Source organism: Cheilinus undulatus, linkage group 3 (genome assembly GCF_018320785.1).
Source record: "Cheilinus undulatus linkage group 3, ASM1832078v1, whole genome shotgun sequence".
Lineage (NCBI taxonomy): Eukaryota > Metazoa > Chordata > Actinopteri > Labriformes > Labridae > Cheilinus > Cheilinus undulatus.
Window position 1 is genome coordinate 54,835,674 of NC_054867.1, and position 14,584 is coordinate 54,850,257.

Here is a 14,584-nt window from a genome sequence, read left to right on the forward strand (position 1 = left end):
AGGCCATGATTCTAGTGTTCTGTAGGCCATGATTCTGGTGTTCTGTGGGTCATGGTTCTAGTGTTCTTGAGGCCATGGTTCTAGTGTTCTGTGGGTCATAGTTCTAGTGTTCTGTAGGCCATGGTTCTTGTGTTCTGTAGGCCATATTTTTGGTTTTCTGTGGGTCATGGTTCTAGATTTCTGTAGGTCATGGTTCTAGTGTTCTGTAGACCATGGTTCTGGTGTTCTGTGGGTCATTGGTTCTCAACCTTTTCAGCCCGTGACCCCGAATATAGAGGTGTCATAGACTTGGGACCCCCCTGTACCTGAAGGGGGCTGAACAGTCATGAACATTCCAGAATAGTTGTGTGTAGACAAAGCCGTTCATAAGGAGGAATAAAGAGGGAGGATTAGAAAGTAAACTATGGGTTATAAGTATCAGTGAACCTAATTACAACACATGATTATGTGATCAATGCTATGAGATCTAGTCAAGCCTGCAGAAAATATTCACATTTTTAAAATAAAACCCAAGAAGGAGGCGTGAAGCCGGCGTATCGTTTAAGAGTAGAATTTTATTTCATTTATGAGAGCTTTGAGTCTGAACCAAGCATCGAGAGATTAGTCAGAGACTGAAACCCTTCCACTGATGATACCGTACAGAGATTGACTCATTGTGGATTTGTTGTGGACTTGTTGGATCGGGTCCCTGCGGCTCAAGGCCAGTTGCAGCATTTGCAGGAGTCCCAGTAGATGAGTCCAGGCTGGCAGCGGTGCAGGTAGGTGTTCCCCTGGAAGCACTGGAAGTACGTGGTGTTATCGGCCTCGTTTGGATACAGACCGTCGGGCCGACCGTGACAGAAATCAGCGATGGGGTCTCTGGTGGTGGTGGGAGCCGGTGTGGTAGTGGGCTTTGGTGGGAAACCTGCAGAAGCGGAGGAGGAAACATGTCACTGATTGGACAGATTCTTTGATAGATCAGTAGATTTATGATGATGGTGGATTTACCCATTCTCAGCCTGAGGGTGTTGGTCAGAGGGTACTGTCCGCCAGCACAGAAGGTTCCTACGAAGTCATCCATGTCCAGAGTCCAGACATGAGCACCTCCAAGGTTGTTCTCATTCAGAAATTCAACCTACGAATGAAGGGACAGAGGCAGTCAGAGATGACCTAATAAACATGGAAATGTACCTTTAATTTGGTCTGTTGTTAAAAGTTGGGGTTACCTTAGCAGCGTGGCTGCGTAGGTTGTCGTAGCCGACCCAGGCGCTGCCGTAAGTGGCATAAGGAACTTCCTGTTCATTGATCCAGTGCTCATCAGCAGTCGGGGTGAACTCGCAGATCTGGGAACACAAAAGGAATATTTGTTATTATTTTGAAAATATTTTGGAATTTTGGGGGAATTTTCCATCATTTTCGCGAAGTCTGGGGGAACGTATTTGCACATTTGTTGGAATTTGGTTGAAAATTGTCAGGAATTTATAGGTCATTTTGGGGGAGTTTTTATGGGAATATTATGGCATTATAGTCATAGCGCCACCTTGTGGCAACATGATATGTCCTGTTTGTATTCTCCAACAGTAGTTGTTAACTAATTTGCTTGAAATAGTGAGAGAATTTACTCTTACATTTTCAGGAATTTTCATGGAAATGTCATGGACTTCGTATATTTTGGGGAATTTGACTGGGAATTTTGGCGATATGTTTGGATATTATGGAGAATTTATAGAAGAAATTCCCTTTGAAACATTTCAGCTCTTTCATGGGAGTTTAGGGGTTCAATTGAAATGTTTGGAGGAATGTGCTTTAAATTTTGAGTTATTTTTTTATTTGTAAATTTTGAGGAGTGGGGTGGTCTTTGTTAGGGGGCTGGTCCAATATTTTTATGTAATTTGGGGAGAGTATTTAGAAAATCTGGGGGATTGCTTTGGAATTTTCAGGAACTTACATGGATATTTTTTGGGGGGATTTTTATTGGAATGCATGATCAACTTTCACAGAATCATTTATGGAATATTTGAAGACATTGTGGGGTTCATTTTATTGAAAACTATTAAATATATGTTTAGGTAATTTCTTTGAATTTGAGGGATTTTTTGTTGATTCTAAGAAATTTAAACTTTGAGCGTACATTTCTGGAATAACTGCACCATCCCTGACTGGCTGATGACCACCAACAACACTCTACCTGAATATCTGCTCTAAAATTGATCCAGGTCTGGGTTTTCTGCAGAAATTGGCACTTCAGGAGATTTGTGGACATAATTTTTGGTCTAAACTACTTCCTGTTCAAAGTCCAGGCTGAGCTTTTAGACTTATCAGGTCCTACTGAGAGGGGGGAACTAAAAATGCATTCAAACTAAAGCTAAGGTACGGAGCCCGGGAGGTGACATGAACGTGTTTATTTTTTTAATATGTGCACGTGATTTAGTACCTCACGCACGTGTTTTATTCATATCTCGTGCGCACGAAATAGTCTATACATATATATGTTAAACGCGCATGCAAGATACAGAGAAATCCGACTCACAAGATACAAATAAAACGCACGCACGAGATACTAACTCGCTCGCACGTATTAAAAAATTAATGTTCATGTCACCTCCCGGGCTCTGTACTTAGGTCTCAGGAGGTTAAGAGGGAATTATGGACCTCAAACAGACTCGACATGACTTTACCTCATAATAGGACCAGAACCCAGCTGTGCGAGTGTAGGGCCCGGCATCAGCTGGGCCATTAGCTGGAGCTCCAAGGCCGTTAGCGGAGGTGGAGAGGCGGAAGGTTCGTCCGTAGGTGGGGATACCAAGCAGCAGCTTCTGAGGGGCCGCTCCACGTGAAATCCAGTAAGAAATGGTTGAGTTCTGACAGAGAGAAAGACGATCAGTCCAACAGTGTGGATATCTTTATGTTAATATGATGCTGATGACGAAGGATGTATGGGGTCAGTATTGTTGCAAAACTCAAGAGCACATCGTAATGTTTTAAAGTCCTCAAATCTTTAGTTTCCTATTCAACCCATTCTCCTCTCATTCAGGCAGATTCTGCTGGCTTGTCAAACCAACTCTCTCATTTTTCTCTGTGGCGTACGAAACTTTCTCTGCATAAATCTCTTGGATTTTCTGATGAACCAACCAATAGGAAGCAGATAGAGGATGGACCAATCACATTAGCTCTGCCAGTTGGTGCTATGCTGTTCTCCAGAAGACTGTTGTTTTGATCTCACTGAGAGAGTCCCAACATTCTGTCACATACACACTCATAGTAGTCTGAGAGCCAAAATTCATCATCAAACTTTAACAGTAATTTCATAAAAGCTGTCAAAGATAGCAAAAAAGTGAATTCAGCAGAAATAGCTGCATAATTTCTGTACTTTTTAAAGCTAAAACGAATTCTCTAGGAGGAACTGAGTTGGAGTTGTGGGGCTTGGAAGTTGACTGAACACAGACATACCAAGGATCTTTCCATTTCTTGATGGTCTTTTTTTGGCAACTTTTAGAAAAGTGGGTGTAACTGGCAAGGAACCCTCACTCCTCGCCAGTTACACCCACTTTTCTTAAAGTTGCCAACCATGGTCTACTATGAGGCAAAAATGGAGGGAACAACATTTCATCCTATATCTTTGATGATCTCATCCTTTAAAGTCTTTGATAGGCTTTAGAAAGACGATGCCATCCTGCCCAAATCAATGAGTCATGCTCTCAGATTGTTGAAATATTCTCTTGAGTTTTGTGACAATAATGACTCCATATTTCTAAGTGCTCTTACGATGTTGCGGTGCATGTGTGCGGGCGTGTCCACGTTGCTGCGGTACAGAGGGCTGTTGTGTCCAGTAGCTGCCTCCCAGTGACCGTGGTAGTCATAGGTCATGACGTTGAGGAAGTCGAGTTTACTGTTGGTGAAAGATTTTAAGATCAGTGATGGTGTAACGGAGTTAAAAATGAATTTTAATTTCTATATATATTTCCAATTTATTTTTGAGAATTTATAACTGTTTTATTTGAATATTCTATTTGGTATTTGTGAATTTTATCTCAAGTATGTATTTTTATTTAGGGTTATTTCAATTATCCTGTGAAAACTGACATATTTGCCCTTCATGACTTCTGTACCTCCTGGGCTTCCGTAGCTCCTCCTCTCTGTCCCTCACAGTGCTGCTCCACATTGCTGAGGGTAAGTTGTGTGTAAAAATTCTCCGACATTATTTTGTTGTTTACATTATAAAATGAGCCATTTAAGCTGTAACCCTTGGTGTGTGGTGCTAACTGTTGCTAATATAACATTATCCAGCCGTTTAGTGCTGTTTTGAAAAGTTTTATTAGAAGTTTAGACGATGTTTTCATGTAACTTTTTAGGCGCGATTCGGAATACCGCATCCCGCCGTAAGTCATGTCGTCATGTAGAGCAGGAGATTTTCCACCTTATTCATTGTTAAAAATTTGTTGTTTAGGAGCTACGGCGCAGACAGAGGAACAGAGGGCAAATTATGTGTTTTGTGTCTTCTGCAGACCTCATTAAATGCTGAAAACCAGTCCCTGTGTCGGTCTCCGTTCATGGCAGAAGATTAAAAAATATTGATGTTTGTAGTTTACGGCATGTTAACTGGGAGGCAAAATAGGGAGGCTTGTTGAGATTTCAGTTGACATTTAACATGGACTGAGGAAACATGGAAAACTGTTCTGTGGTCATGATGTCATGTAAGGAGTTAGCCCCACCCCAAGGTTCTGTTCCCCACTTGGAAGAACATTTAAAGCCACAGACACAGAAACAAGGGCTGAAACGGAGGGGTTTTTAGACATGCAAAAATCCAATACTAGGGTGTTTTTTCAGCAACAAACTTCACAGGCATGTTTTTGGGACCTCTGAGAATATATAATCTTAAAATATATATACATACAAATAAACTATAAATGTGACCTCTAAGGATAGCTCTATCTTCTGAGGGCAGTGAAGTCGTACTTACTCTGAGATTTTGCCGACCTCGTAGGCTTTGTCAATGGTCGGGATTAAACCAGCAACATTAGCTGACAGAAGCAGCTGAGTCAGCCTGTTTTCTTTGGCCTCGTCCTCGAAGGCTTTGGCCATCTCCTGAAGATGAAATGATTAAAAAAAGAAAAAAAAAAATACACATCTCAGTACTGACATCAGATCAGACAGGACCTGAAGAGGATTTTAGAATTCATCTCTCTTGTCATGTCTGCATTGTGTTAGATCTTTCTGAGACGGCTGAGCTAGGGTATGAGCCTAGAGGCCTTTATGTAGATCGACCATGCCTACCAAACTGCCATCATGTATTATATCATACATATAATCATAGGCGCATTAATGCATGGGCTTACAGGGACTGTAGCCCAGGGCCTCTACCTTCATGTCCTCACACCTCGGTATGAGCTGTTAGTATGAGGGGAGGGAAGTGTGCTACTTTTAACCGTGCTGAACCTATCAAGCTCAGATTTTGGATCTAAAGCCTCAATAGGTATCCAAAACACTGAGATGTTTTATCAAAGAACGCCTCAATGGTGATAGCACCGTTTTTAAAAGCTCGCCATATAACAGGAAGTTGGCGTAACTCTCATAATAAAAATCGGATTTGCTTCAAGTTTCACAGGTGTTATCAGAGTCTGCCCCTCTAAATGTTCAAATCTTTCTTTCAGGTTTTTTCAAAATCTCACCACTTGGCAGGAAGTTGGCATAACTCTAATAAATAACATTAGATTTGCTTCAACTTTCACAGGTATTATCAGAGTCTGCCCCTCTTTACGTTCAAATCTTTCTTTCAGGTTCTTTTCAATATCTCACCACTTGACAGGAAGTTGGTGTAACTCTTCTATTAAACATCTGATTTGCTTCTACTTTCACAGATATTATCAGAGTCTGCCTAATTATTTTTTTCATTTAATGACAGTCCAGGTAGGATCTACATCAAAAATGTATAATGTCCATTTAATTTCCATCAAACATCTGCAGAATATTTGTTTCCTATCTCCCTCGGCTGTTCTTTATTTTTCTGAAGCTCTCAGGAGGATTTAGCACATTACTGTGATAAAGAGTTAAACTCTTAAATCTGTAAAGCCCCCCTCTTTGCTGATTTGATCCCACAGCATTTATTAAAATAATAATGAACAATTAGATTTAAACTGACCTCAACCAGCAGGGAGAAATTCTCCCTGTCCCCTGCCGGGCTCCCGTTGTGAGCGGGAAACTCCCAGGCCAGATTCAGACCGTCAAAGTCGTGATGCCGAAGGTAGCTGATGGCCGACCTGATGAAGGCTGCTCGGGTTTCAGCCCTGGCAACCATGGCGATGAAGCTGTTGGGATAAAGCACGCAGCATTAGAAGAAGCTGATTTGATGTCTCAGCTGAATTCATGTAAACTGAAGAGGAAGGTTAGATTGAAACTCACGGGCTGATTCCATTCACTGTACCGCCAACCGACAGCAGAGTCTTCAGAGCAGGATTACTGACAGCACAGAGACAAAAACACAACCTTAATTAGAAAAGTTCAAACATAGATTTATTTAGACCGGGAATATATTAGATTTTATTTTAACTAGCGAGGATACGAGGATGTCCGGCTGAGATACAGCTGTTGTAAATTCACTGATGAGACACAATGTTAAAATCAAGATTTGTAGAGTGGCCACATCCACACCCTGAGACTCAGGCTCCAAGGCGGCCCTTCAGGTTCCTGATAAGTCATCAATAGTCATCGACAGTATTTATGGCTAACAGACAAGATGACTATGCCGGCCATTTCTACCACTGTGGTTGAGTTCCAATTCTAAAGGACCATCATGCATTGTAACAACATTCACCTCCTGAGACCTGAGCTTTACTTTGAATGCCTTTTTTAGTTTCTCCCACCTATTTGGGATCAGCAGAACTGGATCAGTTTAAAAGCTCAGCCTGGTTTTTGAACAGGAAGTAGTTTTTATCAAAAATGTGGTCTGCAACGGTCCTGTTTCTGGCTAATTTTTGCACACTTACACATTCTTAGTGATATTGTATTGGGGTTTATTAAACTTTATGATAAAATCTTAAAAACTTCCTGTGTTGTTGGCTTATTCTTGCCTACTCACACATTCTTAATGATATTGTATTGGGGTTTATTTAACTTTTTAAATAAAATCTAAAAAAAAAACGTCCTGTGTTGTTGGCGTATCATGCACACTCACACATTCTTAATTTATATTGTACACATTCTTAGTGATATTTTATTGGGGTTTATTAAAATCTTAAAAACGTGTTATTGTATTGGGGTTTATTAAACTTTGGAATAAAATCTCAGAAACTTCCTGTGTTGATGGCGTATCATGCACACTCACACGTTCTTAATTTATATTGTACTGGGGTTTATTAAACTTTGGAATAAAATCTCAGAAACTTCCTGTGTTGATGGCGTATCATGCACACTCACACGTTCTTAATTTATATTGTACTGGGGTTTATTAAACTTTGGAATAAAATCTCAGAAACTTCCTGTGTTGATGGCGTATCATGCACACTCACACGTTCTTGTGGTGGTTGAGCAGGACGAACTGCTGCTCGTCGTTCCACTCTACAGGGGTGATCTGGTTGAAGCTGTTGATGGTAGCCAGGCTGTAGATGATGTGTGTGCACAGGAAGGGGTCAATGTTGGTTGGCGTGAATTTACCACCTGCAGGTCTGTACTGGGCCCAGTTGGTCATGTGACACACCAGTTTCACAGACGAGGCTGAGGAGAAGAAAGCAGATTTAAAATGAGCACGTGTTTATTCTAAAAATGATTTATATTCATGAAAATATCAACCACAGTGAATAATCAAATCTGATGGACAAGGATCTTACCGACATGCAGGACGAGCAGGACGCCCAGAGCTGCAAAACAAACAACCAATGAGGACGTCTTATTTTAGCAAATAAAGGTAGACAGTGCTATGATGTGATTGCAATTATAAAAACCCTGTATTTGCTGATATACTGATGATTTTGTCTTTTTTGACTGAGAGGTTCACTCCTGTCCTTGGTGTGTATTTAAATGTAGAGCCAACCCCATTTCCAAAAAAGTTGGGTCGCTGTGTAAAATGTTAAAAAAAAAGTCAATGACTGTCAATCTCATAAACCCATATTTTTTCACAACAGAACTAAAACAACGTATCAGATGTTGAAACTGAGACATTTCATGAAAAAAATTTGCTCATTTTGAATTCGATGGCAACAACACATCTCAAAAAAAGTAGGGACAGGGCTAAGTTTCCCATTGCGTCCTGGATTTGTCCTTTTCTGATGCTCCAAAAGTTTTCTATCGGTGAAAGGTCTGGACTGCAGGCAGACCAGTTCAGGACCTGGACTCTTCACCTGTGAAGCCATGTTGTTGTGATGGATGTGGTATGTGGTTTAGGATTGTCTTGCTGAAAATAGTGGCAGCCTTCCCTTCCCTATGTCGCTCTGAAACCTGGCACAGGGAAACGACAGGCTGGAAAAGTAAGCGGGACTGATGGAAGACGATGGGGGGGGCATGTTGACACCAATTAGGTTAATTATCAACAGGTCAGTAACATGGCTGGGTATAAAAGGAGAATTTTAGAGAGGAAGAGTCTCTCAGAAGGAAAGATGGGCAGAGGTTCAACAATCTGCAAAAAACTGAGTCTAAAAATTGTTTTTTACTGTTTTGTTTTTAATTTCATAAAAATGTTTCTCAATGTAAAACAGAAGCCACTGCATTAAAAACAGGCATGATTCTGCAGTAAAATCTCTGCAAGGACTCAGGAACATTGCAGAAATCATCGTCTGTCAACACAGTTGGCCATGCCATCCACAAATGACAGCTAAAGCTAAAATGTATATTACTCTATAAAATACACAGGTTACTGTCAATCAAGCAACCACTCATAACACTGATTTTTACAATTATAGTATGTAATAACTACAAAACTGTACTGTTAAAATGAGAGAAGATTGTGAAATTAAAGGAAAAATGCTGTAATCTTGACAGGCAGTTATGGAAGTATTTGGTTAAAATTACAGACTTTGCTCTGCTTTGCAGTTAACCTAACGAGCATGTCTGTGGTGGTGGGAGGAAGCCGGAGTACCCGGAGAGAGCCCACGCATGCACGGGGAGAACACGCAAACTCTGCACAGAGAGACCCTGACCGGGAAGCCAACCGGGGACCTTTTTGCTGTGAGGCAACCGCGCTAACCCCTGCACCACCGTGCAGCCCATGGAATAATTTAATCATGGTAATTTCTCATGTTTTGTTCTGTTGTTTTTTACTGTAAAGCTCTGGCAACCACTGCCGCCGGTAATTTACCGTAAAATTTTAGTAGTTATAAAAAAATACTGTTAAACATCACACATGTTTTTATGTTTTATTATGTATGTGGTTTATTCATGTCAATGTATTTTCATCTGTTAGCTTGGTCCTTTTGCTTTTTGGTCGGCTGTATATATAAGTTCTGTTTCAAAGTGGTGACACATTTTAAAAATAAAGTTATTAAAAAATAAAAAAGATTTTTAAGTAATTTATAGATCATTTTGATTAGATAGAGTTCCCATAAAAGTGTGTATCAAATATGATACAATAGAAATTCAGGGGTTAACATGGACTGAGGAATCATGGAAAACTGTTCTGTGGTCAAATTTGAAAAACTCCAGCAGCTGGTCTCCTGGCTTCCCAGATGTTTAGACTGTTGTTAAGGACGAGAGGATGTTATAAATACGGCCCTGTCTCCACTTTTTTGAGATGTGTTTGCTGCCATCAAATTCAAAATAAGCTCATATGTTTTATTAAAGGGTAAAATGTTTCAGTTCCAATGTCAGATATGTTGTTTATGAGATTTGTGCGTCCCAGCATTTTTGGAATTGGGGTTGTAGTTCAGTAGTAGATGCCGTTGTCCATCCTCTTGTCCAAATATCACCAACATTTTTGTGAAATTTAAACTATGTGAGGATTTCTATGTGCTGAAAGCCCCGCCCCCTGCTGGCCCCCCATTGTCCCCCTATTTTAGACACCATGGTGATCATCCAGCTTTTCTGTGGAGAAACCTGAAGTCTACGACATGGATGTGAAATAAAAAATGAATGTAGAGTTTTTCTCTAAAGACAGTCGAACAAACGTTTCATCCTTAAACTAATAAAGTTTGAATAAAAGGCTTTCTCTTGTTTTTATTATGTCCTGTCTTTTGATAAGAGTTAATCACACACACATTCAAGGATTATTTCAACCCGTCGTTGAAAAACATGAATGAGTGAATACCTGCGAGGAGTTTTGCCATCGTGGAGATGAGATGTTCTGTTGAAACGTGAATCTGTAAAAAATATAAAATCAGGAATCACTCAAGTTCATTTCTCTAACAAATGTCAGCTTTAATGGCTCTACTGATTTAGTAGCATGAAAAATACTGAGCAGAACACACACGACAAATCTGTCTGACTTCTAAAGCATTTCAATGAAAATAACCCTCTGCCCTTTCAAAATAAAACATCAAATGTTCCCTGATAAAGGTGTGGAGGCTACCTGTGCTCACCTGTAGTAGAGGAGAGGGTCGGAGGAGTCCTGTGCTCCTGGTCTCTGTGTTCTCATTTATATTTGTCTCATCAATGACTAATAAGTAAAGGTCAAAGTTCAGCTGATAACAGCTGATATTTAATGACCTCACTGCGGGAAAGACTGAAACCTGCTGAGAAATAACTGTAAATATTAACCTTAATGGCAGGAAGTCCTGATCCATGACAGAACAAAATAATAAACGGAGATTAGTGACAAAGTTCCTGCTCAGACTCTGGTTTCTATCCTGATCAGATCTGTCCGACCTACGTGAGGCCTCGCTGATTAAAAATGACCAGAATATTCATAAATCAGATTCATTCAGCTCTGATTGATCAGTTTGATCAGCGGTGGCTTCATCCAACGACTGAGGCTGAACGCCATATTTTAACACTTAGAGGAATTTCCTTCAAACTTTTGACATAATTTCTTGATTTATTTGAATAAATACAGCCGTGTGCTCACATTCTCAGGTTTCACCATGGGGCCCTGATGGGTGGGGTGGTCAAAGGTCAACACATCAGTACGTGCTGTGCAGCAGCTGAGGTCGAGTGATGGCGTTTCTTTGGTCTGGGCCTTTTTTCATCCATGGTAACATGCCTGGAGACCACCACTGGTTTTACATTTCTAACATTTATGGAAAGATCAAATTAACCATTTCTCAAATGGGTTAACCTCACAAACAGAATGTAAACATGGAAATAAAGTTGTGGTCATTGTTTTTTTAGCTTTTTTTTCTTTTTTTTTTAACAACTGCCAGTGTGTTCTAGTCCGCTTAAGCCACAGGTGTCAAACTCAAGGCCTGAGGGCCAAATCTGGCCCGTGGAACAGTTAAATCTGGCCCGCAAGATGATCTCATATTTCAGTTAAACAGTTCAACCGGCTGGGTGAACGTTGTTTTTGTAACGTTATTTTTTTAACGCTGTTTTGACACATTTTAATCCACTCTGCTGAGATCCGTGAAATAACTCAAAAATAACTTCCTGTTTCATGGCGAACAAAAATACCCGCATCTGTTATTCGATGTGACTCGATCTTGAGCTGACTTGAACCCACTGGCAGTTATCAAAATGTGACAACAAACAACAATGACCACAAATATTTAGTTTTTATGTTCGTATTATATTTGTGGGAAATTATCATAACTTTTAAAAACCATAGTTTTTTCCTTCCCACAAACATAATCAATCCCTGCAACCTTAATAGTTGTAACATTTGTGGGAATTCTGTATGTGCAGTAGGGAGCTGCTATTACTTTTGTGTGGAATGTGTTTTGTTTGTGGAATTATTCTGTTAAAAAATTCTGATTTGTGGGGCACAGGTGGCCTAGTGGCTAAAGGCGCTCCCCATGTATGCGGGCGGCTCGGGTTCGAATCTGGCCTGAGGCCCTTTACCGAATGTCTCTCCCCCATTCTTGACCCTGTTTCTGACTCTATCCACTGTCTTCCTCTATCTATTGGAGGCACAGGAGTTCCCAAAAATAAATCTTTAAAAAAAAAAAAAAAAATCTGATTTGTGTTCTGAGTGCAGGGGTTCTCAACCTTTTTTGAGCCCGTAACCCCCAGAATAAAGGTGACAGAGACCGGGGACCCCCGCTGTAAGAATAGTCATGTGCAGACAAGGCCGCCCATTAGGGGGGAAAAATGGGAGAGGTTTCTGGGGCCCAGCCAAACTGGGGACCAGCAAAATCATGTTTCAGTGTAAAAGTAAGCTGTGGTATTTTATATTTAACCTGAATAATAACCACTTTTATCAAAAAACAAATTTTAATTAATTTTTGCAGCAAGTAGTCCTCTTAAAAGCGATTCTTTTGTTAAAAACAGAATTAAAAACATGTTAATATAGCTAAAATAGGTTAATAATGGCAAAAAATGGTGGGAAAGGTGGTGAAATTAGATCGTAAAAGTAGCAGCAATGGGTCAGAAATGCAAAAAATTAGATTAGATAAACGGGGCAAAAAAATAACCAAAAAAGGGTTAAAGAGACAAAAAGGGCATATTATGTGATAAAAATGATTCAAAACTGGCTGAAATGGCGTTAAAGTGGCAAAAATAGGTGGAATACTGGTGAAATGGGGTGAAAATTTATATAAACTGGCAATAAAGCATTATCTGAGGCAGAACAAGTCAGAAAGTGGCAAAAATTGGCATATCAAATTGTGAAATGTGGCTCAAAAAGGGTTAAAGGGGTTAATAATAATGTGCCAACAGAGCCAACAACAGGCAGAGTGGCAAGAGTTGGTTTAATAGTGACAAAAACAGTCAGAAAAAACGAGGTGGAAAGGGTTTCAAACTGACACAACATGGGTTTTAAGTGGTAAAAATGTGATAAAATTGGTAAAACTATTTGGAAAAAGTGATGAAAACGAGTTAAAATTGGGCAAAATTGGTGTAAAGTGGCAACAGTGTAATTCAAAAATGTTTTTAGTTTTTTAGGGCATTTTGAGACCCCCTCTCAGTGTCTTGTGACCCCCCAACGGGTCCAGACCAAAGTTATAATAGTTTAGAATTTTTTTTATCAGTCTCTATTTTTATTTCATTTTCACTTTCTGTGTTCAATTTCAGTTTAGTTTTTATACGTTTTGACCGCTGGTTTGTTAGTTTAGTTTAGTTTTATTTTACAAAAATGCTTCGTTTTAGTTTAGTTTTTATTAGTTTTAGATTTTACGGATAGATGTCGGGGCTAAGTGAGTGTAATTCATTTTTAAAAACATATTAAAACAGGCTACTCTTCACTTATCATTTTATTTATTTAATGGTGATGTTTGAATACAACTCCAGACCAATCAGATCAGGCAATTTCAAGAGTACCTTGATGCAGACAAGATGGCTGACATACATCTAATCCATACCGGAAGTCTCAACCGGAAGTCCGTACGTCTAATGCTAGGCTTAGGCATTAAAACCGAGTGGTTAGGTTCAGGGTAAGGCAGTGGGGAAGGTGATATATTTGAGATCCAGTACCAAGGGTTAGGCTTAAGTGCAAAAAAGACTGAAAAACACTGGCAGCTGAGTCCAACACGAAGAAGACACTTCCACTTGGGACTTCCGGCATGGATTGGATGTATAGTGACGCCCATGTCGGCCATCTTGACTGCAGTTGGGTCCCTCTCTGCAATTTTACTGTCCTCAGACTTGTGTGTCAGTGCCAGTCAGTCTGGTTGTGCCAAAGACTTAAACTACAGAGATTTTGTCTCCATTTTTATTTTATTATAGTTAGTTTTGTAAACGCACTATACCGTTTTAGTTTTAGTTTTTTGGTAAAGTTTTAGTTTTTGTTTAGTTTCAGTTAACTGAAATGATTTTTGAATTTTAGTTTTAGTTATTTAGTTAGTTTTAGTTCACTATAACAACCTTAGTCCTGACCCCAACATTATGAACCCCTGGCCTAGTGGTTTAAAGTGTACCCCGTGTACGTGGACGGCCTGGGTTCGAATCCGGCCTGGGGTCCTTTACCGCATGTCACTCCCCCATCCTCGGCCCTGTTTTTGACTCTATCCACTGTCCTCCTCTATCAAACAGAGGCACAAACTGCCCCCAAAAAACTTCAAAAAAACAAAATCTGATTTGTATCATGACTGTGGTTCATTACGTTTGCAGGTGTAACACAGCATAAACAGGGGCTCATGGCAACTACCCATCCCAACAGTACCCTAGGCCCTTGATTCACAACCAGGGGTCCAAGACTCCCCTTGGTCCCGGACCCCAGGTTGGGAATGGTGACGTCAGAATGTTTGTCATTCTGATGTCTGTAGACGAAACTCACGTTCTGCTCAGTTTGACCTTATTTTATGACTTCCTGTTAACTTTACAGCTTTATTCCAGCTGAAGTGTCTGATCATAAGGTTAGTCAACAAACAGGCCAATAAAATACGACACAGCTGAAATACAATCCCAGGGTGTTTATTTGAACTCATATTCATAGTCTGCGTTCATCATTCTCATGACTCTTCATCAACACCAAAGACAGAAAAAAATAACACTTTTTTACCGAGGAGAGCCCAAAAATAAAAGATCAGGATGGTTGCTAATGCTCGTGACAACTTCTAAATACTGAGACACAGACACAGCTGGGACGTTTTTT

The 14,584-nt window shown here is 40.1% G+C and overlaps 1 protein-coding gene across 1 annotated transcript; it reads right to left on the reverse strand.

The window, feature by feature from the left end:
* Positions 1 to 661: 661 nt before the first annotated feature.
* On the reverse strand, positions 662 to 10,229 carry LOC121507351 (acidic mammalian chitinase-like). The gene is made up of 11 exons (XM_041783634.1): positions 10,211 to 10,229; positions 7,803 to 7,832; positions 7,485 to 7,689; positions 6,379 to 6,435; positions 6,119 to 6,284; positions 4,940 to 5,064; positions 3,745 to 3,868; positions 2,658 to 2,840; positions 1,206 to 1,322; positions 988 to 1,114; positions 662 to 904 (listed from the first exon to the last, which is right to left on the reverse strand). Exons 1-11 carry the CDS (start codon positions 10,227 to 10,229, stop codon positions 696 to 698), a joined length of 1,362 nt encoding a protein of 453 aa, XP_041639568.1. The 3' UTR covers positions 662 to 695.
* Positions 10,230 to 14,584: the final 4,355 nt, after the last annotated feature.

What these genes read in the sequence shown, in the direction of transcription:
- LOC121507351 (XM_041783634.1), bottom strand. An exon ending in CTCAACCACCACAAGAACGT is followed by an intron (nt 6,436 to 7,484) that starts GTGAGTGTGCAT and finishes CTGTGCTGTCAG; the next exon opens with TAATCCTGCTCTGAAGACTC. An exon ending in CACACATGCACCGCAACATC is followed by an intron (nt 2,841 to 3,744) that starts GTAAGAGCACTT and finishes TCTCTCTGTCAG; the next exon opens with AACTCAACCATTTCTTACTG.